The 21,829-nt window shown below is 50.5% G+C and overlaps 1 protein-coding gene across 1 annotated transcript in view; it reads right to left on the bottom strand.

Moving 5' to 3' along the window:
- Positions 1–21,829, bottom strand: part of LOC308071055 (mucin-5AC-like) — a 69,583-nt gene that overhangs the window by 12,298 nt on the left and 35,456 nt on the right. Inside the window, exons 20-30 of the mRNA XM_080405916.1 lie at positions 21,221–21,649; positions 20,434–20,664; positions 20,084–20,332; positions 19,708–19,887; positions 18,963–19,367; positions 18,190–18,346; positions 17,462–17,590; positions 16,985–17,126; positions 15,679–15,722; positions 15,381–15,584; positions 160–14,085 (exon numbers count right to left, since the gene is read on the bottom strand). Coding sequence (XP_080262042.1) covers positions 160–14,085; positions 15,381–15,584; positions 15,679–15,722; positions 16,985–17,126; positions 17,462–17,590; positions 18,190–18,346; positions 18,963–19,367; positions 19,708–19,887; positions 20,084–20,332; positions 20,434–20,664; positions 21,221–21,649 — 16,096 coding nt within the window. The remainder of the gene's footprint in view (positions 1–159; positions 14,086–15,380; positions 15,585–15,678; positions 15,723–16,984; positions 17,127–17,461; positions 17,591–18,189; positions 18,347–18,962; positions 19,368–19,707; positions 19,888–20,083; positions 20,333–20,433; positions 20,665–21,220; positions 21,650–21,829) is intronic.

The following is a 21,829-nucleotide window of genomic DNA, read 5'->3' as shown; positions in this document are numbered from 1 at the left end:
AAAGAAAAAAAAATTAAAAAAATTAAAAATACCACTTAGCCAAAAAAATTACAAGAAAAACCAGTAAACTACAATGAAATCTGAATTAGAGAAAAAAATTATAAATAATTCCAAAACAATGAAAAAAATATTTAGAGTGAAAAAAACAGATAAACTAACCAGGTGAAAATATAGCATCACCAACTTTGCAGAAACAAGGTGTTGATAAAGGGGTAAATGAGGTAGGGGAAGTGGTCGTGGAGGTGGAGGTCATGACTGTGGAGGAAGTCGGTTTGGTGGTGGTTGGTTTGCGGGTGGTGATGGTGGTGGGGCTGGTGGTGGGCAGGGGTGTGCTGGTCACACAGTCGTAGTTCGGGGTGCAGCAGTAGACGCGTATCCTGTAGTTGAGGCACAACTTAAATTTGCCGGTCTGGTCTTCGTTCTTGCACACCAGGCCAAAGTGGACGTCGCACTGCACGACCTGCCCGACCTGTTGGATGGCAACCTCGGGGTAGTCCTCTGCCTGGCACTCGATTTCCTTGGGCTGGTGACAGATCTTCTTGCCGGCGGCCCGGATGTGCTCGTAGGTTTCAAAGTCTCCCTGGCTGGGCCCCGGGGAGGGGAAGTCGACGTCGAACCATTCGGTCCAGGAGCACACTTCTTTTTGACAGGTGGTAATGGACGAGGTGGTGGTGGTGGTGGTGGTGGAGGTCACGCCAGTGGAGGATATGGTAGGTGTCGGGGTGGGTCTGGTTGTGGTGGTGGAGGTCTGCAGTGTGGTTTCTGAGGAGGTGGGCCGCGTGGTGGGGGAGGAGGTCGTGGAGGTGGAGGTCGTGACTGTGGCGGAAGTCGGTTTGGTGGTGGTTGGTTTGCGGGTGGTGATGGTGGTGGGGCTGGTGGTGGGCAGGGGTGTGCTGGTCACACAGTCGTAGTTCGGGGTGCAGCAGTAGACGCGTATCCTGTAGTTGAGGCACAACTTAAATTTGCCGGTCTGGTCTTCGTTCTTGCACACCAGGCCAAAGTGGACGTCGCACTGCACGACCTGCCCGACCTGTTGGATGGCAACCTCGGGGTAGTCCTCTGCCTGGCACTCGATTTCCTTGGGCTGGTGACAGATCTTCTTGCCGGCGGCCCGGATGTGCTCGTAGGTTTCAAAGTCTCCCTGGCTGGGCCCCGGGGAGGGGAAGTCGACGTCGAACCATTCGGTCCAGGAGCACACTTCTTTTTGACAGGTGGTAATGGACGAGGTGGTGGTGGTGGTGGTGGTGGAGGTCACGCCAGTGGAGGATATGGTAGGTGTCGGGGTGGGTCTGGTTGTGGTGGTGGAGGTCTGCAGTGTGGTTTCTGAGGAGGTGGGCCGCGTGGTGGGGGAGGAGGTCGTGGAGGTGGAGGTCGTGACTGTGGCGGAAGTCGGTTTGGTGGTGGTTGGTTTGCGGGTGGTGATGGTGGTGGGGCTGGTGGTGGGCAGGGGTGTGCTGGTCACACAGTCGTAGTTCGGGGTGCAGCAGTAGACGCGTATCCTGTAGTTGAGGCACAACTTAAATTTGCCGGTCTGGTCTTCGTTCTTGCACACCAGGCCAAAGTGGACGTCGCACTGCACGACCTGCCCGACCTGTTGGATGGCAACCTCGGGGTAGTCCTCTGCCTGGCACTCGATTTCCTTGGGCTGGTGACAGATCTTCTTGCCGGCGGCCCGGATGTGCTCGTAGGTTTCAAAGTCTCCCTGGCTGGGCCCCGGGGAGGGGAAGTCGACGTCGAACCATTCGGTCCAGGAGCACACTTCTTTTTGACAGGTGGTAATGGACGAGGTGGTGGTGGTGGTGGAGGTCACGCCAGTGGAGGATATGGTAGGTGTCGGGGTGGGTCTGGTTGTGGTGGTGGAGGTCTGCAGTGTGGTTTCTGAGGAGGTGGGCCGCGTGGTGGGGGAGGAGGTCGTGGAGGTGGAGGTCGTGACTGTGGCGGAAGTCGGTTTGGTGGTGGTTGGTTTGCGGGTGGTGATGGTGGTGGGGCTGGTGGTGGGCAGGGGTGTGCTGGTCACACAGTCGTAGTTCGGGGTGCAGCAGTAGACGCGTATCCTGTAGTTGAGGCACAACTTAAATTTGCCGGTCTGGTCTTCGTTCTTGCACACCAGGCCAAAGTGGACGTCGCACTGCACGACCTGCCCGACCTGTTGGATGGCAACCTCGGGGTAGTCCTCTGCCTGGCACTCGATTTCCTTGGGCTGGTGACAGATCTTCTTGCCGGCGGCCCGGATGTGCTCGTAGGTTTCAAAGTCTCCCTGGCTGGGCCCCGGGGAGGGGAAGTCGACGTCGAACCATTCGGTCCAGGAGCACACTTCTTTTTGACAGGTGGTAATGGACGAGGTGGTGGTGGTGGTGGTGGTGGAGGTCACGCCAGTGGAGGATATGGTAGGTGTCGGGGTGGGTCTGGTTGTGGTGGTGGAGGTCTGCAGTGTGGTTTCTGAGGAGGTGGGCCGCGTGGTGGGGGAGGAGGTCGTGGAGGTGGAGGTCGTGACTGTGGCGGAAGTCGGTTTGGTGGTGGTTGGTTTGCGGGTGGTGATGGTGGTGGGGCTGGTGGTGGGCAGGGGTGTGCTGGTCACACAGTCGTAGTTCGGGGTGCAGCAGTAGACGCGTATCCTGTAGTTGAGGCACAACTTAAATTTGCCGGTCTGGTCTTCGTTCTTGCACACCAGGCCAAAGTGGACGTCGCACTGCACGACCTGCCCGACCTGTTGGATGGCAACCTCGGGGTAGTCCTCTGCCTGGCACTCGATTTCCTTGGGCTGGTGACAGATCTTCTTGCCGGCGGCCCGGATGTGCTCGTAGGTTTCAAAGTCTCCCTGGCTGGGCCCCGGGGAGGGGAAGTCGACGTCGAACCATTCGGTCCAGGAGCACACTTCTTTTTGACAGGTGGTAATGGACGAGGTGGTGGTGGTGGTGGTGGTGGAGGTCACGCCAGTGGAGGATATGGTAGGTGTCGGGGTGGGTCTGGTTGTGGTGGTGGAGGTCTGCAGTGTGGTTTCTGAGGAGGTGGGCCGCGTGGTGGGGGAGGAGGTCGTGGAGGTGGAGGTCGTGACTGTGGCGGAAGTCGGTTTGGTGGTGGTTGGTTTGCGGGTGGTGATGGTGGTGGGGCTGGTGGTGGGCAGGGGTGTGCTGGTCACACAGTCGTAGTTCGGGGTGCAGCAGTAGACGCGTATCCTGTAGTTGAGGCACAACTTAAATTTGCCGGTCTGGTCTTCGTTCTTGCACACCAGGCCAAAGTGGACGTCGCACTGCACGACCTGCCCGACCTGTTGGATGGCAACCTCGGGGTAGTCCTCTGCCTGGCACTCGATTTCCTTGGGCTGGTGACAGATCTTCTTGCCGGCGGCCCGGATGTGCTCGTAGGTTTCAAAGTCTCCCTGGCTGGGCCCCGGGGAGGGGAAGTCGACGTCGAACCATTCGGTCCAGGAGCACACTTCTTTTTGACAGGTGGTAATGGACGAGGTGGTGGTGGTGGTGGAGGTCACGCCAGTGGAGGATATGGTAGGTGTCGGGGTGGGTCTGGTTGTGGTGGTGGAGGTCTGCAGTGTGGTTTCTGAGGAGGTGGGCCGCGTGGTGGGGGAGGAGGTCGTGGAGGTGGAGGTCGTGACTGTGGCGGAAGTCGGTTTGGTGGTGGTTGGTTTGCGGGTGGTGATGGTGGTGGGGCTGGTGGTGGGCAGGGGTGTGCTGGTCACACAGTCGTAGTTCGGGGTGCAGCAGTAGACGCGTATCCTGTAGTTGAGGCACAACTTAAATTTGCCGGTCTGGTCTTCGTTCTTGCACACCAGGCCAAAGTGGACGTCGCACTGCACGACCTGCCCGACCTGTTGGATGGCAACCTCGGGGTAGTCCTCTGCCTGGCACTCGATTTCCTTGGGCTGGTGACAGATCTTCTTGCCGGCGGCCCGGATGTGCTCGTAGGTTTCAAAGTCTCCCTGGCTGGGCCCCGGGGAGGGGAAGTCGACGTCGAACCATTCGGTCCAGGAGCACACTTCTTTTTGACAGGTGGTAATGGACGAGGTGGTGGTGGTGGTGGTGGTGGAGGTCACGCCAGTGGAGGATATGGTAGGTGTCGGGGTGGGTCTGGTTGTGGTGGTGGAGGTCTGCAGTGTGGTTTCTGAGGAGGTGGGCCGCGTGGTGGGGGAGGAGGTCGTGGAGGTGGAGGTCGTGACTGTGGCGGAAGTCGGTTTGGTGGTGGTTGGTTTGCGGGTGGTGATGGTGGTGGGGCTGGTGGTGGGCAGGGGTGTGCTGGTCACACAGTCGTAGTTCGGGGTGCAGCAGTAGACGCGTATCCTGTAGTTGAGGCACAACTTAAATTTGCCGGTCTGGTCTTCGTTCTTGCACACCAGGCCAAAGTGGACGTCGCACTGCACGACCTGCCCGACCTGTTGGATGGCAACCTCGGGGTAGTCCTCTGCCTGGCACTCGATTTCCTTGGGCTGGTGACAGATCTTCTTGCCGGCGGCCCGGATGTGCTCGTAGGTTTCAAAGTCTCCCTGGCTGGGCCCCGGGGAGGGGAAGTCGACGTCGAACCATTCGGTCCAGGAGCACACTTCTTTTTGACAGGTGGTAATGGACGAGGTGGTGGTGGTGGTGGTGGTGGAGGTCACGCCAGTGGAGGATATGGTAGGTGTCGGGGTGGGTCTGGTTGTGGTGGTGGAGGTCTGCAGTGTGGTTTCTGAGGAGGTGGGCCGCGTGGTGGGGGAGGAGGTCGTGGAGGTGGAGGTCGTGACTGTGGCGGAAGTCGGTTTGGTGGTGGTTGGTTTGCGGGTGGTGATGGTGGTGGGGCTGGTGGTGGGCAGGGGTGTGCTGGTCACACAGTCGTAGTTCGGGGTGCAGCAGTAGACGCGTATCCTGTAGTTGAGGCACAACTTAAATTTGCCGGTCTGGTCTTCGTTCTTGCACACCAGGCCAAAGTGGACGTCGCACTGCACGACCTGCCCGACCTGTTGGATGGCAACCTCGGGGTAGTCCTCTGCCTGGCACTCGATTTCCTTGGGCTGGTGACAGATCTTCTTGCCGGCGGCCCGGATGTGCTCGTAGGTTTCAAAGTCTCCCTGGCTGGGCCCCGGGGAGGGGAAGTCGACGTCGAACCATTCGGTCCAGGAGCACACTTCTTTTTGACAGGTGGTAATGGACGAGGTGGTGGTGGTGGTGGAGGTCACGCCAGTGGAGGATATGGTAGGTGTCGGGGTGGGTCTGGTTGTGGTGGTGGAGGTCTGCAGTGTGGTTTCTGAGGAGGTGGGCCGCGTGGTGGGGGAGGAGGTCGTGGAGGTGGAGGTCGTGACTGTGGCGGAAGTCGGTTTGGTGGTGGTTGGTTTGCGGGTGGTGATGGTGGTGGGGCTGGTGGTGGGCAGGGGTGTGCTGGTCACACAGTCGTAGTTCGGGGTGCAGCAGTAGACGCGTATCCTGTAGTTGAGGCACAACTTAAATTTGCCGGTCTGGTCTTCGTTCTTGCACACCAGGCCAAAGTGGACGTCGCACTGCACGACCTGCCCGACCTGTTGGATGGCAACCTCGGGGTAGTCCTCTGCCTGGCACTCGATTTCCTTGGGCTGGTGACAGATCTTCTTGCCGGCGGCCCGGATGTGCTCGTAGGTTTCAAAGTCTCCCTGGCTGGGCCCCGGGGAGGGGAAGTCGACGTCGAACCATTCGGTCCAGGAGCACACTTCTTTTTGACAGGTGGTAATGGACGAGGTGGTGGTGGTGGTGGTGGTGGAGGTCACGCCAGTGGAGGATATGGTAGGTGTCGGGGTGGGTCTGGTTGTGGTGGTGGAGGTCTGCAGTGTGGTTTCTGAGGAGGTGGGCCGCGTGGTGGGGGAGGAGGTCGTGGAGGTGGAGGTCGTGACTGTGGCGGAAGTCGGTTTGGTGGTGGTTGGTTTGCGGGTGGTGATGGTGGTGGGGCTGGTGGTGGGCAGGGGTGTGCTGGTCACACAGTCGTAGTTCGGGGTGCAGCAGTAGACGCGTATCCTGTAGTTGAGGCACAACTTAAATTTGCCGGTCTGGTCTTCGTTCTTGCACACCAGGCCAAAGTGGACGTCGCACTGCACGACCTGCCCGACCTGTTGGATGGCAACCTCGGGGTAGTCCTCTGCCTGGCACTCGATTTCCTTGGGCTGGTGACAGATCTTCTTGCCGGCGGCCCGGATGTGCTCGTAGGTTTCAAAGTCTCCCTGGCTGGGCCCCGGGGAGGGGAAGTCGACGTCGAACCATTCGGTCCAGGAGCACACTTCTTTTTGACAGGTGGTAATGGACGAGGTGGTGGTGGTGGTGGTGGTGGAGGTCACGCCAGTGGAGGATATGGTAGGTGTCGGGGTGGGTCTGGTTGTGGTGGTGGAGGTCTGCAGTGTGGTTTCTGAGGAGGTGGGCCGCGTGGTGGGGGAGGAGGTCGTGGAGGTGGAGGTCGTGACTGTGGCGGAAGTCGGTTTGGTGGTGGTTGGTTTGCGGGTGGTGATGGTGGTGGGGCTGGTGGTGGGCAGGGGTGTGCTGGTCACACAGTCGTAGTTCGGGGTGCAGCAGTAGACGCGTATCCTGTAGTTGAGGCACAACTTAAATTTGCCGGTCTGGTCTTCGTTCTTGCACACCAGGCCAAAGTGGACGTCGCACTGCACGACCTGCCCGACCTGTTGGATGGCAACCTCGGGGTAGTCCTCTGCCTGGCACTCGATTTCCTTGGGCTGGTGACAGATCTTCTTGCCGGCGGCCCGGATGTGCTCGTAGGTTTCAAAGTCTCCCTGGCTGGGCCCCGGGGAGGGGAAGTCGACGTCGAACCATTCGGTCCAGGAGCACACTTCTTTTTGACAGGTGGTAATGGACGAGGTGGTGGTGGTGGTGGAGGTCACGCCAGTGGAGGATATGGTAGGTGTCGGGGTGGGTCTGGTTGTGGTGGTGGAGGTCTGCAGTGTGGTTTCTGAGGAGGTGGGCCGCGTGGTGGGGGAGGAGGTCGTGGAGGTGGAGGTCGTGACTGTGGCGGAAGTCGGTTTGGTGGTGGTTGGTTTGCGGGTGGTGATGGTGGTGGGGCTGGTGGTGGGCAGGGGTGTGCTGGTCACACAGTCGTAGTTCGGGGTGCAGCAGTAGACGCGTATCCTGTAGTTGAGGCACAACTTAAATTTGCCGGTCTGGTCTTCGTTCTTGCACACCAGGCCAAAGTGGACGTCGCACTGCACGACCTGCCCGACCTGTTGGATGGCAACCTCGGGGTAGTCCTCTGCCTGGCACTCGATTTCCTTGGGCTGGTGACAGATCTTCTTGCCGGCGGCCCGGATGTGCTCGTAGGTTTCAAAGTCTCCCTGGCTGGGCCCCGGGGAGGGGAAGTCGACGTCGAACCATTCGGTCCAGGAGCACACTTCTTTTTGACAGGTGGTAATGGACGAGGTGGTGGTGGTGGTGGAGGTCACGCCAGTGGAGGATATGGTAGGTGTCGGGGTGGGTCTGGTTGTGGTGGTGGAGGTCTGCAGTGTGGTTTCTGAGGAGGTGGGCCGCGTGGTGGGGGAGGAGGTCGTGGAGGTGGAGGTCGTGACTGTGGCGGAAGTCGGTTTGGTGGTGGTTGGTTTGCGGGTGGTGATGGTGGTGGGGCTGGTGGTGGGCAGGGGTGTGCTGGTCACACAGTCGTAGTTCGGGGTGCAGCAGTAGACGCGTATCCTGTAGTTGAGGCACAACTTAAATTTGCCGGTCTGGTCTTCGTTCTTGCACACCAGGCCAAAGTGGACGTCGCACTGCACGACCTGCCCGACCTGTTGGATGGCAACCTCGGGGTAGTCCTCTGCCTGGCACTCGATTTCCTTGGGCTGGTGACAGATCTTCTTGCCGGCGGCCCGGATGTGCTCGTAGGTTTCAAAGTCTCCCTGGCTGGGCCCCGGGGAGGGGAAGTCGACGTCGAACCATTCGGTCCAGGAGCACACTTCTTTTTGACAGGTGGTAATGGACGAGGTGGTGGTGGTGGTGGTGGTGGAGGTCACGCCAGTGGAGGATATGGTAGGTGTCGGGGTGGGTCTGGTTGTGGTGGTGGAGGTCTGCAGTGTGGTTTCTGAGGAGGTGGGCCGCGTGGTGGGGGAGGAGGTCGTGGAGGTGGAGGTCGTGACTGTGGCGGAAGTCGGTTTGGTGGTGGTTGGTTTGCGGGTGGTGATGGTGGTGGGGCTGGTGGTGGGCAGGGGTGTGCTGGTCACACAGTCGTAGTTCGGGGTGCAGCAGTAGACGCGTATCCTGTAGTTGAGGCACAACTTAAATTTGCCGGTCTGGTCTTCGTTCTTGCACACCAGGCCAAAGTGGACGTCGCACTGCACGACCTGCCCGACCTGTTGGATGGCAACCTCGGGGTAGTCCTCTGCCTGGCACTCGATTTCCTTGGGCTGGTGACAGATCTTCTTGCCGGCGGCCCGGATGTGCTCGTAGGTTTCAAAGTCTCCCTGGCTGGGCCCCGGGGAGGGGAAGTCGACGTCGAACCATTCGGTCCAGGAGCACACTTCTTTTTGACAGGTGGTAATGGACGAGGTGGTGGTGGTGGTGGTGGTGGAGGTCACGCCAGTGGAGGATATGGTAGGTGTCGGGGTGGGTCTGGTTGTGGTGGTGGAGGTCTGCAGTGTGGTTTCTGAGGAGGTGGGCCGCGTGGTGGGGGAGGAGGTCGTGGAGGTGGAGGTCGTGACTGTGGCGGAAGTCGGTTTGGTGGTGGTTGGTTTGCGGGTGGTGATGGTGGTGGGGCTGGTGGTGGGCAGGGGTGTGCTGGTCACACAGTCGTAGTTCGGGGTGCAGCAGTAGACGCGTATCCTGTAGTTGAGGCACAACTTAAATTTGCCGGTCTGGTCTTCGTTCTTGCACACCAGGCCAAAGTGGACGTCGCACTGCACGACCTGCCCGACCTGTTGGATGGCAACCTCGGGGTAGTCCTCTGCCTGGCACTCGATTTCCTTGGGCTGGTGACAGATCTTCTTGCCGGCGGCCCGGATGTGCTCGTAGGTTTCAAAGTCTCCCTGGCTGGGCCCCGGGGAGGGGAAGTCGACGTCGAACCATTCGGTCCAGGAGCACACTTCTTTTTGACAGGTGGTAATGGACGAGGTGGTGGTGGTGGTGGTGGTGGAGGTCACGCCAGTGGAGGATATGGTAGGTGTCGGGGTGGGTCTGGTTGTGGTGGTGGAGGTCTGCAGTGTGGTTTCTGAGGAGGTGGGCCGCGTGGTGGGGGAGGAGGTCGTGGAGGTGGAGGTCGTGACTGTGGCGGAAGTCGGTTTGGTGGTGGTTGGTTTGCGGGTGGTGATGGTGGTGGGGCTGGTGGTGGGCAGGGGTGTGCTGGTCACACAGTCGTAGTTCGGGGTGCAGCAGTAGACGCGTATCCTGTAGTTGAGGCACAACTTAAATTTGCCGGTCTGGTCTTCGTTCTTGCACACCAGGCCAAAGTGGACGTCGCACTGCACGACCTGCCCGACCTGTTGGATGGCAACCTCGGGGTAGTCCTCTGCCTGGCACTCGATTTCCTTGGGCTGGTGACAGATCTTCTTGCCGGCGGCCCGGATGTGCTCGTAGGTTTCAAAGTCTCCCTGGCTGGGCCCCGGGGAGGGGAAGTCGACGTCGAACCATTCGGTCCAGGAGCACACTTCTTTTTGACAGGTGGTAATGGACGAGGTGGTGGTGGTGGTGGAGGTCACGCCAGTGGAGGATATGGTAGGTGTCGGGGTGGGTCTGGTTGTGGTGGTGGAGGTCTGCAGTGTGGTTTCTGAGGAGGTGGGCCGCGTGGTGGGGGAGGAGGTCGTGGAGGTGGAGGTCGTGACTGTGGCGGAAGTCGGTTTGGTGGTGGTTGGTTTGCGGGTGGTGATGGTGGTGGGGCTGGTGGTGGGCAGGGGTGTGCTGGTCACACAGTCATAGTTCGGGGTGCAGCAGTAGACGCGTATCCTGTAGTTGAGGCACAACTTAAATTTGCCGGTCTGGTCTTCGTTCTTGCACACCAGGCCAAAGTGGACGTCGCACTGCACGACCTGCCCGACCTGTTGGATGGCAACCTCGGGGTAGTCCTCTGCCTGGCACTCGATTTCCTTGGGCTGGTGACAGATCTTCTTGCCGGCGGCCCGGATGTGCTCGTAGGTTTCAAAGTCTCCCTGGCTGGGCCCCGGGGAGGGGAAGTCGACGTCGAACCATTCGGTCCAGGAGCACACTTCTTTTTGACAGGTGGTAATGGACGAGGTGGTGGTGGTGGTGGAGGTCACGCCAGTGGAGGATATGGTAGGTGTCGGGGTGGGTCTGGTTGTGGTGGTGGAGGTCTGCAGTGTGGTTTCTGAGGAGGTGGGCCGCGTGGTGGGGGAGGAGGTCGTGGAGGTGGAGGTCGTGACTGTGGCGGAAGTCGGTTTGGTGGTGGTTGGTTTGCGGGTGGTGATGGTGGTGGGGCTGGTGGTGGGCAGGGGTGTGCTGGTCACACAGTCGTAGTTCGGGGTGCAGCAGTAGACGCGTATCCTGTAGTTGAGGCACAACTTAAATTTGCCGGTCTGGTCTTCGTTCTTGCACACCAGGCCAAAGTGGACGTCGCACTGCACGACCTGCCCGACCTGTTGGATGGCAACCTCGGGGTAGTCCTCTGCCTGGCACTCGATTTCCTTGGGCTGGTGACAGATCTTCTTGCCGGCGGCCCGGATGTGCTCGTAGGTTTCAAAGTCTCCCTGGCTGGGCCCCGGGGAGGGGAAGTCGACGTCGAACCATTCGGTCCAGGAGCACACTTCTTTTTGACAGGTGGTAATGGACGAGGTGGTGGTGGTGGTGGAGGTCACGCCAGTGGAGGATATGGTAGGTGTCGGGGTGGGTCTGGTTGTGGTGGTGGAGGTCTGCAGTGTGGTTTCTGAGGAGGTGGGCCGCGTGGTGGGGGAGGAGGTCGTGGAGGTGGAGGTCGTGACTGTGGCGGAAGTCGGTTTGGTGGTGGTTGGTTTGCGGGTGGTGATGGTGGTGGGGCTGGTGGTGGGCAGGGGTGTGCTGGTCACACAGTCGTAGTTCGGGGTGCAGCAGTAGACGCGTATCCTGTAGTTGAGGCACAACTTAAATTTGCCGGTCTGGTCTTCGTTCTTGCACACCAGGCCAAAGTGGACGTCGCACTGCACGACCTGCCCGACCTGTTGGATGGCAACCTCGGGGTAGTCCTCTGCCTGGCACTCGATTTCCTTGGGCTGGTGACAGATCTTCTTGCCGGCGGCCCGGATGTGCTCGTAGGTTTCAAAGTCTCCCTGGCTGGGCCCCGGGGAGGGGAAGTCGACGTCGAACCATTCGGTCCAGGAGCACACTTCTTTTTGACAGGTGGTAATGGACGAGGTGGTGGTGGTGGTGGTGGTGGAGGTCACGCCAGTGGAGGATATGGTAGGTGTCGGGGTGGGTCTGGTTGTGGTGGTGGAGGTCTGCAGTGTGGTTTCTGAGGAGGTGGGCCGCGTGGTGGGGGAGGAGGTCGTGGAGGTGGAGGTCGTGACTGTGGCGGAAGTCGGTTTGGTGGTGGTTGGTTTGCGGGTGGTGATGGTGGTGGGGCTGGTGGTGGGCAGGGGTGTGCTGGTCACACAGTCGTAGTTCGGGGTGCAGCAGTAGACGCGTATCCTGTAGTTGAGGCACAACTTAAATTTGCCGGTCTGGTCTTCGTTCTTGCACACCAGGCCAAAGTGGACATCGCACTGCACGACCTGCCCGACCTGTTGGATGGCAACCTCGGGGTAGTCCTCTGCCTGGCACTCGATTTCCTTGGGCTGGTGACAGATCTTCTTGCCGGCGGCCCGGATGTGCTCGTAGGTTTCAAAGTCTCCCTGGCTGGGCCCCGGGGAGGGGAAGTCGACGTCGAACCATTCGGTCCAGGAGCACACTTCTTTTTGACAGGTGGTAATGGACGAGGTGGTGGTGGTGGTGGAGGTCACGCCAGTGGAGGATATGGTAGGTGTCGGGGTGGGTCTGGTTGTGGTGGTGGAGGTCTGCAGTGTGGTTTCTGAGGAGGTGGGCCGCGTGGTGGGGGAGGAGGTCGTGGAGGTGGAGGTCGTGACTGTGGCGGAAGTCGGTTTGGTGGTGGTTGGTTTGCGGGTGGTGATGGTGGTGGGGCTGGTGGTGGGCAGGGGTGTGCTGGTCACACAGTCGTAGTTCGGGGTGCAGCAGTAGACGCGTATCCTGTAGTTGAGGCACAACTTAAATTTGCCGGTCTGGTCTTCGTTCTTGCACACCAGGCCAAAGTGGACGTCGCACTGCACGACCTGCCCGACCTGTTGGATGGCAACCTCGGGGTAGTCCTCTGCCTGGCACTCGATTTCCTTGGGCTGGTGACAGATCTTCTTGCCGGCGGCCCGGATGTGCTCGTAGGTTTCAAAGTCTCCCTGGCTGGGCCCCGGGGAGGGGAAGTCGACGTCGAACCATTCGGTCCAGGAGCACACTTCTTTTTGACAGGTGGTAATGGACGAGGTGGTGGTGGTGGTGGTGGTGGAGGTCACGCCAGTGGAGGATATGGTAGGTGTCGGGGTGGGTCTGGTTGTGGTGGTGGAGGTCTGCAGTGTGGTTTCTGAGGAGGTGGGCCGCGTGGTGGGGGAGGAGGTCGTGGAGGTGGAGGTCGTGACTGTGGCGGAAGTCGGTTTGGTGGTGGTTGGTTTGCGGGTGGTGATGGTGGTGGGGCTGGTGGTGGGCAGGGGTGTGCTGGTCACACAGTCGTAGTTCGGGGTGCAGCAGTAGACGCGTATCCTGTAGTTGAGGCACAACTTAAATTTGCCGGTCTGGTCTTCGTTCTTGCACACCAGGCCAAAGTGGACGTCGCACTGCACGACCTGCCCGACCTGTTGGATGGCAACCTCGGGGTAGTCCTCTGCCTGGCACTCGATTTCCTTGGGCTGGTGACAGATCTTCTTGCCGGCGGCCCGGATGTGCTCGTAGGTTTCAAAGTCTCCCTGGCTGGGCCCCGGGGAGGGGAAGTCGACGTCGAACCATTCGGTCCAGGAGCACACTTCTTTTTGACAGGTGGTAATGGACGAGGTGGTGGTGGAGGTCACGCCAGTGGAGGATATGGTAGGTGTCGGGGTGGGCCTTGAAGTTTGTGTTGTCTGTGTTTCGTATTTAGTGTGGGTTGTTGTTTCTGATGTAGTTTCAGTATGTATATATCCTGTTTCTGGTGTCATTGTTGAAATTGTAGTGGTTTTATGTTTAGTTATTAAGTGTGGTGGTGTTGATAGTTCTGTGAACGGTGTAGTTTGAGTTGTAGCTATTAGGGTCGGTGTTGGTTTCGTTGACGTTGTAGTAGGCGCTTTACTTGTTGGGCATGGTACTGTTATATTTTGACAGCATTTAAATCTTATTTCATAATTATAGCAGATTGGTGGTAGTTGGTCTTTATTGTAGCATATCAACCCTTCTTCCGTGTTACATGTTATATGTTGTTCTAGGAGGGGATATGGTACATCAGGGAACCTTACTGCTCTGCATTCAACAGCCTTTCTGTTATTACAGACTTTGTATCCCTTCTTTTCAATGTTGTGTATTGTGTCAAAATCTCCATCATCATATCCAGACCCTGGGTAACTTGCATCGTACCACATTGACCAGTAGCATTCTTCTTCAATACAAGGTTGAGATGTTGAAGCAGAAGAAGTTACAGATGTTGTCATTTCACTTGTGCTTGTAGTTGTTTCTTTAGTAGTTGAAGTTGTGAATGTTGTACTTCCAGAAGTTGTAGTAAGTGGTAATGTAGTGGTTGAAAATGATGTGGTTTCTTCAGTTGAACTTGATGTTTCTGTGCTTTTAGCTGGTGTCATGGTTGGTGTTGATGTGCTGAAATTTGTTGTGGAAGAACATGGTACAAAAGCACAGCATAAGATTCTTATTTCATAATTGTAGCACATTGTTGAAATCTGATCTTTGTTGTAACATATAAGACCAGCTGTTGTACTGCATTCTACTTCTTGGCCAAGGTCTTTCAGTGGTATGTTAGGGTATTTCTCTGCTCTGCATTGAACATCCCGTGGAGCTTTACAGACTTCATAACCTTTAGCTCTCAAATCTTGAAAGGTTTCAAAATCTCCACCATCGTAGCCAGGGGTTTGCTGACTCCCGTCATACCATTCTGACCACTCACAGACTTCATGAACACATATTGATGTAGTTGGTGTCACTGTGAAAGTGAAAAATAAGATATCAGGAAACTTATCTTCCTTCATATATTTCCTTTTTTATTATATTAAATGGGCTGAAAATTTTCCTAAGGTCATTTTCTTGCATGATGAGCCTATAGTGCATCAGTTTATTTTTCTTATAATTTCGTATGAAGTAGAACAGAAAATCTATCACGTAGCAATTTAATGTACCAATGTGCTTGGAACTGTCAATTCCAAAAAGAATGTTTATTATATTTTACAAAGGGCTGAAATAAGTCTCAGACATAGTTTATACACATTGGGTGGTTGGAAATAACTTTTTGTTGTTGTTGTTTTGCCTTTGATTTAATGTAATTGCTTGGTTTGTATTTTGCTTCAGTATTTATTAATCTCTCCATAGTGTCAAAGCCTGATTGAAATCCAGTGGAAAGAATAACATTTAGTCTAGATTCATAGGTTCTTTTTTCTTCCAAATGCATTGACTCCTTATGTGATATGCTGCATTGTCTTTTCTCTTCCATTTAACATAAAAGATGTCTAATGCAGCATTATTAGCACCCCTACACTTCATAGTGTAGCTCTAGTCTTAAGAAACCATTTATTGGTTGGAGAGCAGTCTGTAAGCTTTTGCAGATGAATTCTTACTGTGAAATGGCTGGAAAATGCTTAATGAATTCCAGCTAGGCTGGTGTTTTCTGTGTTTCAAAACTTGTTGTTCTAAATTTTATACTGAATAAGTATTTTATTAAACAACTTGTGCACCTAGTAATTACAGATTACCAACCTGAAGAATGCTGAACAAGAATACTAAAAATGAGAATTTCAGTGTCTCAATGCCAATATCTGAGCAGTCCACTTAGTACTGTAATTATAAATACCATGAACCTTATCAGGAATTTTTCAAAAAGTAGCAATACTGTAATTGCCACTACAGAAAATTCTACAGAAAAATAACGACTTATTCAGTAAAGATTATTCCAGCTATAGAAACTGTTACAGTTACAGATAATAAATCTGATACTGATTTTTTAATCATTCACCAGAAAGCTAAGCAAATTAATAGTATCAAACCAGTGTGCAGTGGTTTTGATTTTGGTGTTTTTAGAAGTGGTTTTATTTTCTGTTTATTTCCTTGTGTTAGTTTGTTTACCAAATATCGACTGAAACCAAATACAAATAACAAACGAGACTTGCTGTCTTTTATTTTGAGGTTGCATTAATCCATTTATGTTGTGAGTGTGGGCATGGTTTTGTAGGTCTTGTTTTACTCTCTAATGAAGGAATATGCCCTTACGGGCTGTAAAGGCTGTACCTGTGGAAGTAGCAGCAGGTGGCGTAGTGCTGAAGTGAAACGTTGTTGTTGTGGGTGATGTTGAGACTGGACATCCATAGACAAACCTTTCAATAGTTCCATTGGGACCACAGACCGCAACAATACACCCTCCTGTGCCATCTGTAGTATTGTAGATCACATCTCTATAGTTGTATTTATGTCCCTCGTAAATGCAGACACATTCTGTAAATCAGGAGAGGGTGTTACTGTTTGTTATCCAAAACACAGAGTTCCTCAAATACATCCTATACAGATAAAACCAACATTGTCAACATACCATTTTCATCATATTTGCATTTTTTGCCATGAATTGTGCATTCACTGGAAAAGAGAAAAAAGGAGATTATGATGTGAATATATTGGTTCATTACATCATTTTATTGTTTCATTTTTTTCTATCAATTCTTTGCTATTCATTCAGTGTTTAAACATAGAAAGACCCTATCTTCTCTGAGTTAGATGTTCAGTTCTCCTGTACAAATTCAGATTAGGTAGGATGACTCTGTTTTCTGGCAAGAAAGGCAGCTTTTCTGTGTCAGCATAGTAAACATGCAGTATCCTTATTGGTGCTTTTGGGAGCTGGGCAATGATGTGGGGAGGGGTTCTGAAATGTTCTTATCTCCCTGACTGGTAGTTATTTTTTGTAAGGGAAGGTGCAGTAAATGTATAATTTTGAGAAAGCATCACTGTATCACAGATATTGAGGCTGTCTACACAGCGAATTTCAGACTTCCAAAAGATGCAGGAATATATTCTGGTTTTAAAGGGAATTTATCTATTATCTGTTAAGAACTGAATATTGATATATTTATTTACAATGACTAAGGGCATCTGTACGCTGAACAAACTCAAGTAAATATAGACATGTATTTAACAGGTTAGGTTTAGTGCTGTTAATGATGTAGCTGATGCAGGCAAAGCTGTCTATGAACTGCAAAACATGCTATGAAATTTGGGTTAGTTCAGCTGAGTTTCTCGCTAAGCTCTCTGCCATTCTGACTGCACCGCTTACAGTATTCAAGTGTAGCTACTCTAAAGGTATCTTAGTACAGGTGTTAACTGCTTCCCAACTGGTTCTGCTAACTTTGTGCTATTTGACAGAAGGCTTAGCAGCACTTGTCCCAGCATGTCATCGGTTCTGACAGAATGTGTAAGAATACTTGCTAACAGTTGCAAATATGGAAGTACCAGGACAATAACAGAAACAAGATCAAAACAATGAAGATTAGTTGCCTACTAACTTCTAAATAATTTCACATAGTAACTGTAGGACTATCTTAATAAAAATTCTCCGGCTATTTTCATAACTATTATTATTTTAATTTGCTTTTCCTTAATTTAATAATGATAATAATAATAATAATTTTAAAGTACTTCAATTGGAGTACAGAACAACAGAAAATTAATCTCTCTATGGTAAAATGTTTCACCATGTCATCATTTAATTTCCTGGGGAAGGAAGAATGTTAGACGTTATTCAGCAGCCTGAGTGGCCTAGTTCCTGTGGGCAAACAAACTTAATGCATGATCAATTATGTTCCACAGCTTTAAATTCAACGTTTAAAAATCTTTACTAATCCTACCATGATTGACAATTCTGCTTTGAAGGCATCTGCATTCCTGGTTTGTAATTTTTTCCATTTTCATAACAACCACAATTAGAAACACAAGTCATGGTTTCCTCATCAAAATAGGGCTTATTCTTTGGACATTGCGGATAGCAGCCTGCAATAAAAAATGAGAGTTATGTTGATACATGGCCTTTCACAAGTAGAAGTAACTCTATACTCTCCTTATATCTGCTTTCCCTATATTATCCCATATGGCAAGTGGACTTCCAGACTCTCTCTCTTCTGTTCCTTTGATTGCACGTGAAGCTTTGGAGCATTTTGTCCTCATCTTCTCTCCAAACAATTTCATAGCCATTAGGCAGTAATTAGAAAATCTCTTCTTATAATTTCTAATATAAACATGTCATATGCTAAGTAACATGAATTTGGTTAATCATACTGCATTTTAGCTTCTTATAAGTAGAATAAGATATGCATAATTATGTTTACCTTCCAAACCTCTCAACTCATGAAGGCATTTCCCACTTGGATTATTGCAGGTCTTCATGCAAGGGGCTCCACATGGCTGGTAGTGCCACTCACATTCCCCTTGTGGATTGTAGTAATCACAGAACAGAGCTAGAGGAAGAAGGAATGACAGAAAAAGACTTTTGATCTTTTTGCTCTACAGTATTCCAGTTTTGCTGGGTAAAAATCCCATGGGAGCAGCATAGTCACATACGTGGTGAAAGCTATATTGTCTTATTTCTAATTTAATACAATTGTTGCACTTCTACCACCTTTTGACACCAGTAAAGTTATAAAACATAGAACAGAGTTATACATTAAGCATGAAAATCAATTAATTGAATCACTGATTTTAGCTAGTATGCACTAATATTTATTTACACTGAGCCTGATGTAGACAGGTGGGAGTGTTATACAATATTATAGTTCACCAGTGGTGTGTCATGATTGACAAGTAAATCAGACAGTAGTGACACCCCTTGTCAGGTTACTATCAATAGTTTCATTTTAAGAAAATAGATTGGCTTCCAGTGATTTAGTCAACTTGCTTTGTGGGTTTTTTTGCTGGTTTTAGAATACAGCAATGCCTCTTACAAATATAGTTACATCCTTCTTTCTTTCTTTGTCCCGTTTTTTTTTCTTCAGCACCCCCCCCCCTTTTTTTTTTTTCCTCTCTAGACCCCTTCAAAATGTAGTAGGGTGAAACTCACGACAAATGGATGGAGTCCTCCATGAAATGCAGATGTCCCGCTCATTACACACTTGAGCATAGGCAGCTACTGCTGTACAGAAACATTCACAGTCTCCTCCAGTGTCGCAGGCACAAGCGTCATCCACACATGCTTGATAATATTCATTTGGTTCAACCTGTTGGAGAAAACATTTGAGTTTTCATGCATTTGTCCTCTTTGACAAAGCATTCATTGTCCTAAAAAATGTGAATAAAATATCTTAAACTGACAACTCTGTATGTGTGAGAGAGAAGAAAAGAGAAAACCATGAGAATGCTTTGAGAAATTAAGAGGAAAATGTAGAATAAAGATATTACTAATAAGTCATAATTCTAAGACCTATTTGATGTTGCAGATACATTTGCAGAACTAATAGTTGCATTACTACAAGCTAGCACACAGTCATACATATCAGAAGAATGATATTCATATTAGTAGAAAATTATCCCATTATCCCATTAGAAAATAAACATATCTTGAGATTTATCTGTGATTACTCCTTCTAATGAAAACAACAACAAAAACAACAACAAAACCAAAACAACCTATCCTTTTCTTTAGTGTACTAGCTCAAGGCACAAGCTGAGAAAATGAAAGTGAAAATACTTTCTATGCAGTCTCCCTGGAACTTGGTTTGATTTCACCTTGTCAAGCATGACAAAGTGGTTTTTATTGTATTTTTCAGCTGTCCCACATAAAAATTAAGTTGTCTTGAGCCATAAATTACATTAAGACTGAAGTTTTTGCCATACCTCGGAGTGACACTTTGCAAACACTTCACTGGTAATGATGCTGCATTGCTTCTGTGCCCAGGCTTTCCTGTATGGATTTGCAGTGCATGGATCTTTGGTACGATTGGCATTTGGGCAACTAGAAGACACTTTCCAGCTGTTGGCAAACTCCAGCACATTTCCTACCACAGACTGACTGCGAGTAGTGAAGTCATTATTTCCATTGCCATCATAGTTTCCGCAAAGTCCGCAGACGTGTCCCTGCATGGGGATAAACACAAAAAGACAGAGATCAGTAAGGCACAGTTTCTCAGTAACTGTGAGTAATAGACCTTCAGAATTAATTTTATTTAAGATTATCTTGTCCTCTTCAGTAACAGGCTTGGGTATTTTTGTAAAATACCTTTCTTGAAGAGATGTCTCTAACTTGTGTTAGGAAGGGTAAGGACAGGAAGCAGAAGAGATTCATGGGTTTTGCTCTTAGTATTGAGCTAATTAGTTTTATCTAAACCTGAACATAGCTCTTCAGCGCAGCTTTTCATGAAGAAAGCTACTGATGTGGTTACTGTTACGCCATTGTTGAATAATGTAATTTGAGGAAGAATAAGTAGTACTCAATCTAAGTCAACACTACAAGGATAATAACATGCAATTTCTGCTCTTTCAGTCTTCTGGTTATAGCCCAAATTTCCATTTTTTTCTTTAGGAGATAACATGAATATCTTTCAGAAATAGTTTTATCCAGGTTTTGGATTTTAAAATGTACCTGAAAGCTGGGACTAAGTTTGATGAATATACTGGTTTTCTTGTCCCACATGAGTATCAGACCAACAGTAGTGTCAACCACCAGGTAGATGCCCATGGAACGGATTTGGAATGGCATTTTTCCTCCAGGTGCCCTCTGGATGACATCAGAGCGTCCATCACTGAGTACCAGCTCAAAGTTCTAGGACAGGAAAAGAAAAGCTCAGAGGTCGATTTAAAAAGTCACTTCTTGGGTACAGTTTTATATATTGCCAATAACTGTTATTAAAATAGCAACTCTGTTATAATTATAATTGTTTTATTCAACAACATCATGTTAGGCAATTTCTCTTTGGAATTCCCTCCTTTGCTTTCTCTAGCAGAGACAAGAACTGTTAGCAGTGAACAAAGAAGCGTAGTAACATTTTCACTGTCTTGGAGGACACTTCTATGATGCAGTCTATCTGGGACAGCCTGTTCCATCCTTCTGGCACATTAGACCTGAGGTACAACTTATTAAAGAAAATACTTACCCCCAGGAAAACTTTAATAGACTTAGAGCAGGTGGTTCCTGTGGTGCCACATGGAATGTTCTCAGTGATGACTCTGAATGTTCCCTGGTTCATAGTTTGTTGACCACAGTAGTTCTGAAACACAGGAATGATATTCAGTGTCAACTATGCTACAAGGTCATATGTAAAATGGAAGGTACTTCAACAGTGCTAAAATCTGGGAAGGACTCCGTTACCTGGACCAGAACGTATTCACAGTCTCCTTCAAAGTCAAAGCGTTTGCCATCAAAGGTGGTATAATGCCCATCTCCATAAACAGAACAGGTTTCCAGGCAGGGTTCCTCAGAGCAGTGCCATTTTCTGTTTCTGCATGTGCTGCAAAAGACAAAAAGCACTTCAAATGTAAAAACCAGACATACACATAATATAGCTATATGTGCATTCCTGCATGTACATCTATCTGATTTTAAAAAATATTAAACCTATAATGAAAAAATAAGGTTTACTTATTCTCAGAAATGCAGCATAGCTCAAAAGCCTTTGGGATTTACCCAAAGACTGTGTTACTTCATGATGTCATGCATAGCTTGAGTTAGAAAATACTTCAAATCTTTCACATTTCCAAATCTTGTTGAATGTATGGAAATGTAAGGATTGCCTGTGAGGAAAAGAGCTTTCTTGCTTGAATGAATATGACAACATCCAAACCATATTGTTCTTCTGACCAATTGCAATTTCTCTGCTGTGTGCCATTGTAAAAAACAGACAGACCTTGCTTTTTGGGTACTAAGTGGATCATCTTACGTGGGATCACTTCCTATAAATATTGACACTGCTAGAGTGAAATGCTGTAATTCACCTAGAGCTTCAACTATTTCTTTTCAGATACTCAAAAATATTATTTTTCAGTATGCTCTTACCAGTTGTTACAGCCAACTCTGACTGATTCTCCTGGACTGTAGGAAATCCCATTGTGAATACATGGACAGTCTTCTGGAGCTATACAGCCACCTTTGCCATCTAACACTTGATTATGAGGACATACGCATCCAGAGATACACTGAGTTCTGTACTGTAAGAACCACATAGAAAACATAACTCGAAGCCTTTCCCTGATAGAAGAGTCCAGCTGCAGCTGGCAATTGTAAAAGATGTCCAGTTGAATATGCTTTCAACTGGGTATAAAGAGGCTATGCTTACACATTCCATATCTAGAGTCTGACAGCTCTTCTGGCATTCTGCTCCTACCACATCTGCAGTGGCATTGCCACAATCAATATAGACCATAGGATGTGCACAGACTGAAAGAGAGAAAAGCCATGAGAGATGTGAGTTCAACCATGTATTTAATTCTTCATGTTTCCTTACTGCAGAGTGAAGGAAATAAAACCCTAAAGACTCCTTTGTGAGATATGTGTACCTTAATATCATGCATTTGACCAGAAAGAGAAAATGAGTATTGTTTTGAAGTCATGCTCACCTGTTTTTTGTGCTTATGTGTGGACTGCTTGTAGGAATTCATGTTTAGTTAGCTTAGTGAAACACTTCCTTTCAGCAAAAATATTAAAAAAACAGGAAAACTAAGATCTTGGCTTACTTTGTAGTTTTCTTAGGTTTTTAGTATTTTTACTT

Source organism: Falco punctatus, assembly GCF_963210335.1.
Source record: "Falco punctatus genome assembly, chromosome: 10".
Taxonomy (NCBI): domain Eukaryota; kingdom Metazoa; phylum Chordata; class Aves; order Falconiformes; family Falconidae; genus Falco; species Falco punctatus.
The sequence above is the reverse complement of the archived record's forward strand: the minus strand, read 5'-3'. Positions and strand labels throughout refer to the sequence as shown.